The sequence below is a fragment of the Triturus cristatus genome, chromosome 11 (assembly GCF_964204655.1).
Source record: "Triturus cristatus chromosome 11, aTriCri1.1, whole genome shotgun sequence".
Classification (NCBI taxonomy): domain Eukaryota; kingdom Metazoa; phylum Chordata; class Amphibia; order Caudata; family Salamandridae; genus Triturus; species Triturus cristatus.
In genome coordinates this window covers 1,102,175,891-1,102,192,038 of record NC_140594.1, presented here as the reverse complement: position 1 = coordinate 1,102,192,038, position 16,148 = coordinate 1,102,175,891, and the positions used below count along the sequence as shown (strand labels likewise).

The window sequence follows — 16,148 nt, the reverse complement described above, 5'->3', positions numbered from 1 at the left end:
ACTATAACGTGTGTGAAACCCATGGTTTTTTCAGTGAATATATATATATATATATATTCACTGAAAAAGCCATAGGTTTCACACACGTTATAGTTAGGAATTAGCATTTAAAAAACCTTGCAAATTCAATGAAAAAACCATAGGTTTCACACATGTTACAGTTAGCTGGACATTTCACTCGTAAAAAACCATTGAAATTCCCCCGTTATAGTTAGTGCAGGCAACTATAACTCACGCGACCGCAATCCTCTGCTGATGCTAATACTGTATTTAGACACTTATTTGCCCATGTCTTCTTCCATTAAATTTTAGCTATACATATATTACAAATATTTTTTTTTCATAAAGACACATATGTCATCAGCAGAGGATTGCGGTCGCGTGACTTCCTTGACCTGTAGACTACCTCTCTGCCAAATTTCAAGTAACTCTGTTCAGCCGTTCGGGCTGTAGCTATGTCTAAAGGTCCTATGGAAAAATGCATGGGGAAAACGCGTTTTGGGACCCCCCTTTTTTATCAGCCCCCGCTTGACGAATCCCCCCGAGACTTTCAGGGTAGGAGCGGACCGTAGCGCCCCATTAGTTTTGAAAATTTCGCGAGGATTCGTCGACCGGCGCCAAAGTTATTCAAAATAGAATGTTGCGGTTTTCCTATGGAAACAGGGTCCTAACTATAACTATCTACTGGCGACCGCCAGTAGATAATATATATATATATATATATATATATATATATATATATATATATATATATATATTGTAAAAAGCAAAAAGAGAATACACATTAAAATTCTACAATATAATTATTAAATCATAAAACTTAAATAAAAAATATACATTACTCCAATCTAAGCAACAGCACAGCAGGACATAGCTAGATTTTCAAGGGGTTATTTTTAATATTACCGCCTCCCATATGGACTCTATTGAACTCCACTTAAGAGATGAGGACTTAGTTCACAATCTTATAGCTTTGGAGGCAAGAACCTGCCCACCCATAATCACCAGCATCCAGATGAAGTATAACTCCTTTGTCTCATCACAGTCGCATGTACACAGAAGGGTTGGCATCCTGATGGGGTCTGATTCAACTGTATCCCTGAATAACTGACTGAAGCGCCAAAACAACACATCCCACAAGAACTCCAGCTACCTTCACAAGATTAATTATTCTGCTCCGGTGGTACAAAAGGCATGGGCGCCACCAACCACTTCATCATCTATGCTGCAGACCCCTAGTCTTGAGTCCTTTGATCCCCGCAGCCCACCACTGGATCTTCAATAATGGCAAGCCCAGATCAGCAAGCAAATTTCCCACCTCCACAGACGTGTCGTTAAATAGAGGAACATCACCCCTCTATCCCCCTGAGATTAGAAGAATTGACACCTACACTTCGAATACTGATGTGGAATGTGGCTGGGATAAGACCCAAGGTGGCACTCCCCCACTGGATCGAATATATTGAACAATTTGACGTCTGCATCCTACAAGAAACATGGGTGACCTCACCTGTTTTTATACCTGCGTATCTCAAGCTGTGCCGACCGGCAGTTACTAGTAGACAAGGACGACATGCGGGGGGGGCTCATGACCTGGGTCAAGATGGACCTGCCATGCACCATTAAAGAGATTAAGATCAATAGCCCCAACATTCTTGCAACCAATCTCAGGGGCAGAAACAGCAGGATGATGGATATATACAATATCTATCCTCGTGGTATCAAGGCAGTCACAAGCTCACCAACCCTTCAAGCGTTGGAAAACATTCTTGAGGAGAGAGAGTCACCATCACCTCTAATAGTAGCAGCAGATTTTAATATCACATTTGAGCCACTGGACTTGGTAGATGTAACTAACAGCGACCAGATAGAGATGCAGTGGCATGTTCCCCCCCTCGATTTACCACCAATCAAGAAACGGACACAAACTGCCTTGCAGCTCCAGGCTATAACCCTTGAATATGGGCTTAGGGCAGCTAATGGTCGCACCAAGTCTGACAAGATGGGAGCCAACACCTTTAACAGAACTACCAATATAAGCCGGATCGACTATGTTTTGATAGACGTGAGGTTGTGGCCGGAAGTGTTGGACATGGTGGTCGGGAAAACAATAGACAGTGACCACAACCCGCTTGAGCTTGCCATGACCTCACCCTGGATCAAAAAAAATTGGCAGTTCAGGCGCCACGCTCACGTCCAAGGAACTATATCCCACGAACGATAACCAACGACTAAAATGGGTGCATGTAGCTATGGACACCAATAAGACCGAAGCCATAAAGCAAACTCTCCAAGAAAACATCAATAAGCTCCACAACAGAGAAGAGCAGCAAGACGAGCTTGCAATGTTCACGGACATTCACACGTACTTTTTCACCCACTTAGCTTCTCTTTTTTAAGGGGAACAACCTTTACAACGCAACTTTTACAACGCACTACCATTACAACGCATTTTTTACAACGCATAATCCATTACAACGCATGACATTACAACGCATGACACTACAACGCATTTTTAAAAACTACCTTTACAACGCATTCCATTACAACGCATACTACCATTACAACGCATACCATTACTACGCATAATATTACACTATACTATCCAACACTTACCCTACTGATGCACCCCCTGGAGTTAGAATAGTAATTTTTACCCCTATACTATCCAACACTTACCCTACTGATGCACCCCCTGGAGTTAGAATAGTAATTTTTACCCCTATACTATCCAACACTTACCCTACTGTTGCACCCCCTGGAGTTAGAATAGTAATTTTTACCCCTACACTATCCAACACTTACCCTACTGTTGCACCCCCTGGAGTTAGAATAGTAATTTTTACCCCTACACTATCCAACACTTACCCTACTGTTGCACCCCCTGGAGTTAGAATAGTAATTTTTACCCCTATACTATCCAACACTTACCCTACTGTTGCACCCCCTGGAGTTAGAATAGTAATTTTTACCCCTATACTATCTAATACTTACCTTAAATGTAATTTAATATTATGCGTTGTAATGGTATGCGTTGTAAAGGTAGTATGCGTTGTAATGGTAATGCGTTGTAAAGGTATTTTTTAAAAATGCGTTGTAGTGTCATGCGTTGTAATGTCATGCGTTGTAATGGATTATGCGTTGTAAAAAATGCGTTGTAAGTGCATGCGTTGTAAAAGTGTGCGTTGTAATGTCATACATCCCTTTTTTAACCGCCCGAGATCACATCACAAGAAGTCATCAATTAATCTGCAGCACTCCTGGTTTAATCAAAAGTGCAAGGAAGCACGGTCACATCTGGCAGCTGAGATTAAAGCCAAGAACGTAACTAACATAAGATTAGCTAAGAGATTGTACAAAAAAGCTCAAACGGAAGCAAAAAAGGAGTGGGTTGAAGGATCGACGGCTACAGATGTGTGACGCCTGTCAAATGAAAGATTCCCAGCAGTTCTGGTTGCTTGTAACAAGGGGAGATGCTGAAAGACCCAGACCACCTTCTAACAACATCACAGAGGCTGCTTGGTTTGATCATTTCTCCGCAGTTTACTCAGGAACAGGTGCGAAGGACAACCAAGGCCCTTTCAAGGATTACATCAGGATGCAGCCGGACAATGACCTATTCTCCTCAGCCGATATCATCCAAAGTATTAACTCCATAGTTAAAAACAAAGCATCGGGTCCAGATAGAGTACCCGGAGATGTCTTTCTAATCAACATTCCTAACTGGTCCAACTACATCCGGACATGTACCTCCATTGTGGCAAGGAAAAGAGGTCATTCCGGGCTATAAAAAGGTGGACCATTCGCTGCCTTCCAACTACAGGCCGATTAGCTTAATAGATGGTGTGCAGAAGGTTTTCTCCCGTGCCCTCCTTACCAAAATTATTGAATGGATGGAGGAGAACAATATACTATCCCCCTTCCAAGCAGGGTTCAGGAGGGAAATCAGCGTCATCGACCAAGTCTTTTGCTTCACTCTGCTGGCCTGGAAGACAGTGACATTAGAACAGGGCAGTCTCTACACTGCCTTCATCGATTTAAAGTCAGCTTTCGATCTTATCCCCAGGGCCACACTCTTGCAAGTCCTACAAGATCTGTGGCTCCCACAGGACATCCTGGCACTCCTAGTACGGTTGCATGAGGGAAATTATGCAAGAGTTCGATGGGGGATCAAGGGCAATTGTCAGACCCAATAAAGGTCGTAAGAGGGGTAAGGCAGGGCTGGGTTTTAGCCCCCACCCTATTCTCGCTCTTTATAAATGGAGTGGTGAAACATCTAGCGGAAGTCCACACAGATGCTCCCTCATTGGGGAGCGTAAAAATAACTACTTTACTGTTTGCGGATGATACGCTATTAGTCTCTAAAATCCCAAGTGGCCTCCAACTGCTACTTGATCGTTTTATGTCTTTCTGTGGAATGAGAGGATTGGAAGTCAACACCTCGAAGACAAAGCTCTTGCTAATGAATCCCCACAAATCATTTAGAGGGAAATTGCTATTGGGTGGGATTCCATTAGAAAGAGTGAATACCTTTGATTATCTTGTTGTAACCTTCACGGAGAAAATGGCATGGAAACAGCACATCTCTAAGCGAATCCTCCAGCAGACAGCAGAGGGAAACTACCAGGGCTCTAAATATAGAACAAAAGGCATCACAAACTAGATCGATCGCAACCCCGCTTGAGATATACGACCAGAAGGTTGCAGGCTCAGCCCTGTATTGGCCTGAAATTTGGGGGTTTGACAATTTGGAGGGCTTACTTCGCACAGAAAACAAATTCTTAAGATCACTCTGCTCCCTTCCCCAAAGCACCCCGCTTACCCCATTAAGGTTAGACATGGGTAGAACCACAATAGTAGACAAGGCGAGGTTCGCCCACTTCTCTTTTGGCTCCGCTTAAAACAAACACCCAAACTCATTCACTAGGCATCTGCCCTTGAAGAAGTCCTCAAGCTTGATCACTTCCAAAAAATTGGCTGGTTTAGTAACATTCAGACATCGCTTTCTGCAATAGGTTTGGGGAACATATGGGATGCAACAGACACCAGCTTACTACCTAGCAGAGAATGTGTCAAGTCTTATTACTGGAATTGGGTGGCTGAGAGAGCCGTCACACACACACACTAGGGGGCCGCCTCACGACAGCATTTATGGAGTTTAAGTTGCTTGGTGTGTTTAAGCCGTACATGGAGTTCATTACTATCCCAGAAGAGAGAAAGCTATACATGCAATTCAGATTTGGTTGCCTCCCCCTGAAATCCTTTACAGCGTCATGGAACAGGGGCTCTTCGGCCTCAATACGTCACTGTCCATGCTGCTCTGAGGCTGAAGAGATGACCAAACACATCCTTTTCACTTGTCCATCATACAAATACCCAAGACTTAAATGTCTATCCCCTGCTTGTAGACAATCGGAACCCGATGTTATCAAGAAGCATTGCGCATCCTGAGAACAGATACAAGGCCATTAATAGTTTGTGCAGTGGCCAAATTTCAGGGGAAAATGTGGTTCATAGGAGGCAGGTACAAAAAAACGATCAAAGTACAACCTCAGATAATATTTCAATCCTAACCCTGATAACTAATAGCCATACTTGACAATCTGAGCATAAATAACTACAGGATTTGTGTATAAACCATTGAGAACCTGTCCACGGGGCATCCGCAAAATCCCTTTTTTTTGGTTCCGTCCTAGGTGAACCACAATAAATGCAGTAGGCCGCACCAAAACACACTATTCAAATTGCCGCTTACATTTGAAGGCTCCGCTGCTCACAACAATCGAGTTTACCATCCAAAATTGTAACCAGTGCTTATACCACATATACAAACATGTATATAACATTGTATTCTTGTACGCTATGCATTTGCACTTTATGCATTTTTTAAGGTTCTTTTGTATTTAATCGGAGCCCATTTTAATGCTATTTCTCACCTAGGTACCTTTATGCACCACGGATCTAGCAAAGTACTATTTACCATGAATTGCTGTTTTAGACTTGAGATCTTACCTGATGGACTTATTTTAAAGACAAAGGTGCACTGCACTTTTACATTTTAAAATCTTATATGCACTTTACTTTGTGAAGAATTATTTTATCAGCCCATTTCCTGTTTCTAACTCTGATTTTAGTAGGTAAGCTGCCACTATTCACTGTCACTCATTTAGGCTTAAAAAACATGGTGCAATATTTGCATTACTGAATATATTGTATTGTATGCCTTTGCAATTTAATGGTCGTAATGACCGAATTAAGTTTGATGATGAAGATGATGATAATACCACTCCAACCAAAACCGATATGGAGAAAGCACTGTACTTTGGGTGGGTTAAGGAACAGAAAGGAAATCCTAGACTTTGGAGGGGTTATATTTATTATTCCCACTCCAACCAAAGTAACAGTAGGGAAAGCATTGGACTTTGCGTTGGGGGCTAGACTTACTATTCCCATTCCATTCCACCCAAAAGTAAGGAAAGCACTGGAATTTGGAGGAGTCATATTGACTGGTCCCACATCAACTTAAGCAACAGTAGGTAAAGCTTTGGACTTAAAAACACTTAAAAATTAATATCCGATAAATATTAAATTAAAAGACATATTAAATAGAGAAATACAAATAAAATGCTCAATATTTATGAACATTCAAGTACCCTAACAATGTATTTAAGGAATTAATTTAAAAAATACTTATAGAAAAGTAACCAATTTACAATGTACTTACTAATTAAAAACACTAAAAAGTATAGTAAAATCACTTTCCATCTTAGTCCCTTACCAGCCCAGCAAACCGCAAAAACATTAAATAATACTACAAATAAATAAAAAAGTACACAACTTTACTAAATATTTTAAAACCCAAAACAAGATACAGTACAATAAAATAAAGCAAAAAATTAACACATTAAAGAAATGTACATAATTATTAATCACAATATCCAATACAAATAAAAATAGTAATTAACAATTTACCAAAAAGAATTAATGTATCAATGAAACATTTACATAATTAATAATCACTTAAAATTAAAAACAATTAATTTCCAAAAATAGGAGTTACATAAAGTATCAGTTAAATGATTTACATTTTTATTAATTTAATTACCAAATTAAAATTAATAAAAGTAAGAAAATGTATGAAGAATTTAATATATATATATATTTTAAATCCCACCCTTCTCACCTACAAACCCAAAACCCTGCACATAATTTAAAAATGTAATTAAGCTAGAAAATAACACGTTAAAAATATAACCACAATAATAATAAAACTACAAAAGAATTACATAACATTAGCAAATGCATATTTACAACTTATAACACACAAAATCAGAAAATATTACAATGGAATGAAAACTCTATGAACTAGATTACAAGATAATGATAAACACTTATAAACAAGATATTCTTCTCTGAAATGTTCTGTTCCTTGATATTCTTGCGATCACAATATTTTTGACAATATTTATGTCAGATGATATTTTTTTTACACAAAGTTATTTTTGTGCAGAATAAGCACCAATGTCTAATGCCAAAATAAGGTCTGCGTGCATCATTTAGGTGCAGTGTGGTGAAGAACACAGGCTGATGGAACACTTGAGGGTTCTGATGCCCTATGGAAGTACCACATTTTTTTATATTAGAATACTTACTGGCACATGCATCAACAATGCCATTTGCGATTCCTTATTAGCGAAAAATAAGGATTCGCTAATAAGGAATAGCAAAAGGCTATGCATGTAGAAATCGCTTACAAAATAGCGATTCCTAAACATTCCTTAATTGCTACTTGCAAATTGCGAGTTGCAATTAAGGAATTACCTCCCCATTCATTCCTATGGGCCTAGAGGCCCATAGGACTGAATGGGAAGACTTTCTTAATTTGCCATTCTCAATTAGAGAATCGCAAATTGCTCATGCAATTTCAAGGGTTCTAGGGTGTCAAAAGGACACCCTGTTGCACCCCTGAAATCTGCATATGAGTACATCTTGCACACACACATGCCCCAAGGGCATGTGCGTGTGTAAAATGGAACTTTGAAAAAAGCACTTAAGTGCATTTTTCAATGTTTTTGCAAATTACCATGAAGTTCAACTTCATGGTAATTTGCTCCCCCTATTAGCGAAATCGCTAATATTTTTACTTTCATGCATTGCATTTAAGGAATCGCAATTTAGAGATTCCTTATTTTGCTATTTTTGCATTTGGGATGATGCATCCCACATGCAAAAATACCGGGAGCAAAGGGTCAGATTCTGCTAATCTGCCTGTTTGCCAGCAGGTTTCTCGTTGATGCATATGGCCCTTAGATGCCTATGCTTTCAGAGGACCTGCCGCCAGAGCAAGCACTTTGTTTAATGCGGCCACTGAATTACCTATATTGGTTTGCAAAACAAACTTGCAAAGCAAGAAAGCAAAATGCTAACAGCCCAAACACTCTGGTAGATTTGTCCCATGGTGTGGGGTCATTTTTCTTTTTTCTCTCTTTGGAACCTCCCGGTCTGATGCACTTATGCTGTTGGACCCATGTCCTTCAGGGCTGTCGGAGTAAGGTTTTCACCGCCAACCAAAATCTGATGGTCTACCTGACTTTAAATAGAGTGGGTGGACCATCAGTTAAGCGGACAGGGTATAACCTGTCTGCCAAACTTTAAATCATCCCCTAGGCTGTGTTAGCTATCGCCCACACCCAGGTGTTTTTTCACAGTCTGTAGAATGGCTAAATCTTAGAGGGAGCTCACTATTACCTTCGACCTTAAACTTTGAAAGAGGACCGGATTTACTAATGTTTTGCACAAGGCTTGCATCACAAAAGTGACACAAACCTGGCACTTAGGGGATGATTATGATGGCAGTCAGACAAGCCTCCGACCGCCAATGTTGCGGTAACGGGACCACCCAACAGGGAGTCAGCGGTTCCGCTAGGCAAATTACGACCAACAACCGTGGAGGCGGTCAGAACAACCCCTCTTAGCTTTAAGGCCTGTGCTGCGGCCCGAAAAAAGGCTGCAGCACAAGCCTCACTGCTAAAAGGCATGTTTGTAAACATTACTGCACCCTCTGACAGGCACCATGCTGTACCTGCCACACGGTGCAGGGATGTTTAGGCAGTGCCCCTCATACCCCATAACGGAGGGCCTGGGGGAAAGAGGGGCCCGCCAGGGGCCCCCAAAGTCACTTTCCACCTGCTTTTTTATGGCAGGCGGACTGCCATGATAGGGCAGGGGAAAGGGCACATTGTAATCCCTACGGCGCTGCCTAAGCAGACACTGTCCCTATTATAGGGATTACTGTCCCTCCGATGGGCTCCAAGGGCCTGTCAGATGCGGTGGACGGTCCCTCCGCCAGATGCCTTCGCCCTCCACATCGTGATGCGGCGGACGGATCTTGAGGGGGCGATGTCGGTGGGACCGCCACCAAACGACCTGACAGTGGCGGTCCTACCTCCATCGTTATCAGGCCCCAAGTATTGGGATGGGATTTACTATCCAGCACAAACCAGGATTCGTGTTGCAAAGTGCTCCAAAGCTATATGATGCTTTGCACTATTTTTTGTGAAAGGGGCATTCCATGTGTGGTTTTAAGGGTGTTCCCATGCAACCACCTACAGGTTTTGACGCATATAGCTAACTACGAACATTCATAGACAGGGACTTCCACCAACATTGTATACCTCTTTCAGGCAGGCACAATGAAGGGAAATGTTTTAATTTCTCTTCATTGTTCCAGGTTTGCACTATGGAGCAAGGGTATGTGCGTTGGCGCATGGCAGCCAAAAGTGCTCATGCACTGAGGGAGAAAAGAAATGTGACATATTTTATTACAAATGGCTTATTACTTCTCTCTCCCTTTGACACAAGGCAGCGCAGCAGCTTTGAGAGCTGTGCTGTGTTGCATCAAATATTTGTATTATCAGGCAAACCTGTGAGTGGTTGAATGTGATAATTAATTAATAGTTGGATGAGTGATCAACTGCTTGCATTGCCTACTCAACTAAAGATTTGGGGGATGTCCTGTGGCTTTGCCGCATTTCAGTCCATTCAGGTTTCTGACTATCACAAACCCTCCTGGCAGGTTTGGAACTATGAATTTCTGAAGGGACGGAGGTCATTCACGCACAAATTGATATTTTCATTCACACTTGCCTTATAGATCTGTCTTCAGTCTCAAAGCTTCTCCGCTTCCCACACCCACTCTCAAATGGAAATAAGGGGCTTACATAAAGTTATGGCTAGTGCCGAAATTCACAATGACGCCTTCTACTGGAATCCCTACGCTCACGTACCCTCAAACATTTATGCACAGAAAACACTCCGCTCCTCTTCCTGCCCTCTCCTGTCCTCCTCCCTTCCACTTTTCAGTAATTCCTTCCTCCTACTTTTCTTATTCTTTCCTTCCTACTTTTCACCCTTTCTGCTTGGTCTCCACCCTTTTGCTGTTGCGTCCTCACTTCCTCCGCCCCTTCCTTCCATTCTCTCTTCATTCATTTTTTTACCTTCATTCATTACTAACATTCTCTTTTCTTTCTTCTCTCCCTTCCCTTTTTGTCTCCTTCTTTTCAGTCCTCCTTCCCTCCTTTCTCCCTCTCCTCCTTTTTTCTCTACTCCCATGTTCCCTTTTTCCCAAAATCTATGAACCTCGCCTTGCTGCTCGTCTTCTCAATCTCTGCTTCTGAGCTATCGCAGCAGAACTCTTTTTTCCTCTGTTTGTCCCTTTCCGATGGCTGCGTGGGGTGCGCTGTGCCTTGCAGCGAGTTCCCTGTAGGTGAGAAGTTAATTCTCTGCTGAACACGCCCAAGAGTTCCTGGCTACCGAAGGGCGGAGCGAGATCGTTCATTCTTGGGTGGAACAGGTGCTCTCACTAGACAACAAACCGCGGCTGTGATCAGCGCGCAGATGAGCTGCTCAGGGAAGTCAGTGGCAGCTGGACCGGTCCCTTCTCCTCTCGACACCTTACAGGAGTTTCCCGCGCTGGCCGCACTTTTTAAAGTTGTTTTAACTTCTGCCTACCTAGACTACTAAACACATTAGTGCACCTCACAATACCCTAAGGGGCCTCGAGGCGCTTGGATCTCGCCTTCACAATGGGAACGTTCATAGGACACGTCTCCCCAGGTCTGGCTTTTCTTTCCTTTGGCCTCTTTTATGCCTTCAGGTTCTCCTGGATGGTTCTGAATGGGCAGAGGACGCAGTACCAGGAGTGCAAGAGGCCACCTGGGCTCAGGGGAGCCCTACGACACATCCCTCCGGAAGGGGTCTTGAAGGTCCTCTACGGCACCATGGCCGTCATGGCTGAGTTCTTTTACCCCCCTGGAGTCAACAAGTTTTACTTCTATGACCTGTCCGACCCCACGTTCCGGTTCAGACACCCCAACGAATGGCAGCACGTGACTATGTATGGCTTCTTTGCGTTCAGCGGCTGGTTGGACATCGTAAGCCAGGCATGTCTACCTAAGCGGCTGATCTTGCTGGAGCAGGTGTCGTTGTGCGTGGCGTTCTACGTCACCACGCTGCTCTTGAAGTTTCACATGCATGGCAAAGATGGTGTGGAGAACCAGATACACTCCCTGCTTCTTATGACCTGTTTCTTCACCTCACTTATCCTCACCGTGGAGCTCTGGAAGCCCAACTACCGGCGCCTTTGGTTTGCCAAGACTCTTATGGTCATGGTACAGGGGACCTGGCTGCTCCACTCCGCCTTCATCCTCTACCGTCCGCCAACAGGGGTGCGTTGGGATGACACCAGCATGGAGAATCTGATGTTCTTAACGAACTTCTACTGCTGGCACCTGGCGGTCAACGCTGCTTTATTGGCTGGGATATTTGGACTCACCAACGTTCTACACAAGTTCTTGCCAAGAAGGCTGAATGAGCAACGATGCTGTGGCGTGCCATCGAAGGGGTTGTACCAGTTGGGATGGAACGGGATAGAGAAGCATCCAGAGGAGTTGGAGAAGCTGGCGGCTCAGGATGTGGAGGAGGTGGAGAAAACCTGGGAGGAGGAACTGCTGTGACTTTCTGATGTGAGTTGGTGAAGTTGGTAAAGTGGAGGCATTGATGTTGATTTGATGGGACTCTGAGAGCTAATAAAAATGGTGACCATGATGGTGATATCCGAGAGACACTGGGATGCCACATAGCGAGCACCAAGCTCACCACTCATTCGATTGCTGGTGCTAATACACATTTTCCCTCCAGGTTTGAAGTAGGAGCCGTGGAAAGTGCATCCTGAGGGCCTGCACTGTGGCCTTATGAAGGGTCTAAGGAAAAACCTGAGATGATATGAACAAATTATACCTGCTGCTTTCAAGAATCACAATATATTTATTGTATGTGTGTGTGTCTTTGTATGTTTCAGAGCTCATCACAGAGGTAATGCAGTAAAGGAGTGACAGACACACTCTTATTGGCAAAATGAAATGAGGGTTAGTTAAAATTTTACTCAGGCTGGGGGCTTCACTGGAAAACCAGTTCCTTGATCACAGCGATGGCTCTCTGAGGAAGGGAGCATCTCCACCACATACTCTGCAAACGCATACAACTTGAGTCAAATTTAGTATTATTTCATGCAATCAAATTTGCTGTGCTGCATGGTGTGCAAGGGAGAGAGCAGGACAGCACCATAGCTACCAAGCTGCTTTTTCACAGTCAGGCTGCCTGGCGGCACGCGCGCGCGTGCACATACACTCACCCTTTGCAAAGGTTGGAGAAATAAAAATGTATCTTAATTTGTTGCCTCAAGGAGGCATTATTTTTTGGTGCAAAGCCCGGTCTACCATTATTTGTAGACACAGCTTTGTGTCAAAAATCATGAGTACTAGCGTGACAAAGCACATGCGCCACGCATGTGACGCAGTGCAAGTGTTGATAGATCTGTCTGCTTGTGTGCACTGAACTGTGTACTCTCATATGTTGCCTGTTTTTGTGTCTGTATTTGATATCTACTTAGGTCTATGTTTGTTCTCTCTGTACTTGTTAGTGCATGGGTGCACAAGAACAAATACTATGCTGTTTATCTCTTGCTCCAAACACACCGCTCTTTTAGGGGCATATTAGCAAGGGCTGGCGATATAACTATCGCCGCTTTAGCGTCCGTTTTCGGGCGATAAGCGGCGATAATTATATCGCAATATCATCAAGGACACGCTAGAGCGTGTTTCTTTGATGTAGAGACCATTTTTCACAGCCTCACTTCGCATCGCTAATGAGAAGCAAAGACGGCGTGGCTGTGAAAACAACCCATGAAGATATCGCGAAGGCAGCTTCGTGATATTAACAAGGAGGTGCAGCGATAAAAAAAATTGCGCTACCTCGGCCGTTATCATGGTGATAATTTTCAGCGATAGCCGGCGATAATATTTCTACCGCTATGTGAGGCCAGCGATAATTATCGCTGGCCCTTGTTAATATGCCCCTCAGTCTTTTATTTATTCAGTGCTTAGCAGGTTTATACTCAAACCATAATCATGTTTTTTGTCAAACATATATTCGCATGAGAACATACACATAACTATTTATATCAGTAGACTAATTTAAGAAAAAATTATAATAATTGGTTTATCAATTCGAAAGCCATTAAAAAAAGAAATCAAACTACTAATGACTCGAATATCCTAAGTAGTGTTAATTAAATTATCAATGCCTTGCTCCTTTGAATGAATATCCACATTACTTAACAGCAGCTTAATTATTTTATTAATTGTCTATATATGGCGCAAACATGGCCTCAGGGGGCTTTAGAGCACTTTAGAATCAGACTGTCAAGTTACTAGATTAAAGGTATTGGGATGGGATCCGTATGCACTCAAAAGTTACTGCGGCAAGCAACTTAGGGGCATATTTACAAGGGCTTTATCTCCGCTTTTTTGGCTTACAAACCTCGCTATGTCTGTAATTTTTTTCGCCCTGGAGTATCGCGTTGTTAATAACGCGCTGCCAGGGCGATAAAAACCAGAGATAGCCTGCGGTAATATAATTATCGCTAAGCACGGCCAGCGATAATTATCGCTGGCCGTTGTTAATATGCCCCTTATTTCTGTGGCACCGCAAACATTGCTGGAAAATGTTCAAGTGAATGGAGGAGCCAAAACAGGCCAAAACAGGCAATAAGGGTGTTGTAGCCCAGGCCACCTAATAATGAAGGTTGATTGTCAACACATGAGCAGAGTAGGGTATTTCCAAAGCAAAGGACTGTGTAAATCAGGTAAGAATTGGAAAAATACTCACAGGAGCTACAAAAGTAAGTAAATAAATAAGGGTAACCACGTTAAATAGCCATTTAAAAGAAAAAGGGCATGTCTTATATTGTCAGTTTGGTTCCCATATCGCCCACATTTCCGGTCCACAAAGCGCAGCTTTTTCCGCCTTTCCTAAATATACGGCAAAAGGCCACGGTTCTAGGCAAACTATGGCTTCATCTACGAGTTATTGACACAGGGCATGCCCACTTTGCAGCACTGCCCTTCGTCAAAAGGAAAGGGCAGGAATACACCCTATTTATGATATAAGGCATATCCTTGTTGGTGGTTCAAACTTTTTTTTCTTTTGGTTAACGCTGAATACCGTTTACTATTTACATTTTGTTATCTTTCCCTCTCAACACCTAATATTGCAATATTTTACTACTAAACAGGCAGTCACAATTGCAGTTACCTTGCAGTTAAAAGAAGCTTGATTTAGATGGTGCAGCAGGTGCAGTGGCACCGGGCCAACAGCTCCAGGGACCCCACTTAACACAGATTATTGCAACATTTTACTACTAAACAGACAGTCACAAGTGCAGTTATCTAGCAGGCCTGAGGGTCATGATTACAATGGCGGAGCAGGTGCAGTGACACCGGGACAAAAAGCTCTAGGCACATCGCTAAATACCTAATATTGCAATATTTTACTACAAAACAGGCAATCACAAGTGCAATTATCTTGCAAGCAATAGGGCATGATTGAAATGGTGCAGCAGGTGCAGTGGCACCCGGGCCAAAAATTGTCAGAACTCTTCTAAATACCTAATATTGCTATAATTTACAACCAAACAGGCAGGCACAAATGCAGTTACCTTGCAGTTAAAAGGGGCATGATTTGAATGGTGTGGCAGGTGCAGTGGCACCGTGGTCAAAAGTTCTAGGGACCCCACTAAACACAGATTATTGCTACATTTTACTACTGAACAGGCACTCATAAAGAGCAGGCACTAAAGGGCATTATTTCAATGGTGAAGTGGGTACAGTGGCACCCGGACCAAAAGTTCCATGCACCCCACTAAACACTGATTATTGCTATATTGTACAACTAAACATGCAGTCACAAATGCAGTTATCCAGCAGACTCTGGGGTCATGATTTGAATGGTGCAGCAGGTGCAGCGGCACCTGGACTTATCATAACAAGTGACTTGAAAAAAAAACAGTATTTGTTACACCATACAAACTTCAAAGTATATAGCACAATTATTGAAAATGTCACGGTGTACTGTTTAAATAAAGAAAAACTGTAAACCCTGAGTAACACAATGCCAATGACAATGCACGTGCAAATATTTACGATATGCTCATAACTGTTTCAGAGTTTATGTTCATGCTTAAGTTTTTTTTGCAATAATAAAAAAATGTGCTGTGCAAAATGAAACGAATACTTCATAAGGGAAATCTGTAATAAAAGAAAATGCCCATCTCAATTAAACAATAATCTCACTTTCCGTGTGTTTCTTTCACTTACATTGCACTGCTCAAATGCTCATTTGGAAAGTTTTAAGATAATTTTCATTTGCTTCTCTTAACAATGGACAATAACTGAACTACACCTTTTCATCTAGTTTTTGCAATCTTGTTTTTCTAGATTTGAAAATACAGTGCTTACGGTGTACTTGTATGGTTTTTAATCCACCCTTTACCTATTCTCCCCACAGCTGCACCACTTTCAAGCCTACTGTTTTTCATCTTTGTCCTTCACCATTTACCCAATCACCCCACTCAATACCACCAGTAACAGCACAATATATTGCCTGTTTGTACTAAACAATTCATAACACTTTAACAGACTTTCTGTAACTTATATTGTACAACTACTCAGCAAGCCACAACTTACAACAAAAAAGCTTATTATTAATCAAATAGGCGAAACCTAATGCATTTACTAATGCTTGTTTTTTCT

At 42.4% G+C, this 16,148-nt stretch overlaps 1 protein-coding gene across 1 annotated transcript; it reads left to right on the top strand.

The window, feature by feature from the left end:
* The first annotated feature begins 10,857 nt into the window (after positions 1-10,857).
* Positions 10,858-15,688, top strand: TEDDM1 (transmembrane epididymal protein 1). The gene has a single exon (XM_085635505.1). The coding sequence runs from the start codon at positions 11,085-11,087 to the stop codon at positions 12,012-12,014; it is 930 nt and encodes a 309-aa protein (XP_085491631.1). The 5' UTR covers positions 10,858-11,084; the 3' UTR covers positions 12,015-15,688.
* Positions 15,689-16,148: the final 460 nt, after the last annotated feature.

What these genes read in the sequence shown, in the direction of transcription:
- TEDDM1 (XM_085635505.1), top strand. Translation starts at nt 11,085, where the DNA reads ATGGGAACGTTCATAGGACACGTCTCCCCAGGTCTGGCTTTTCTTTCC.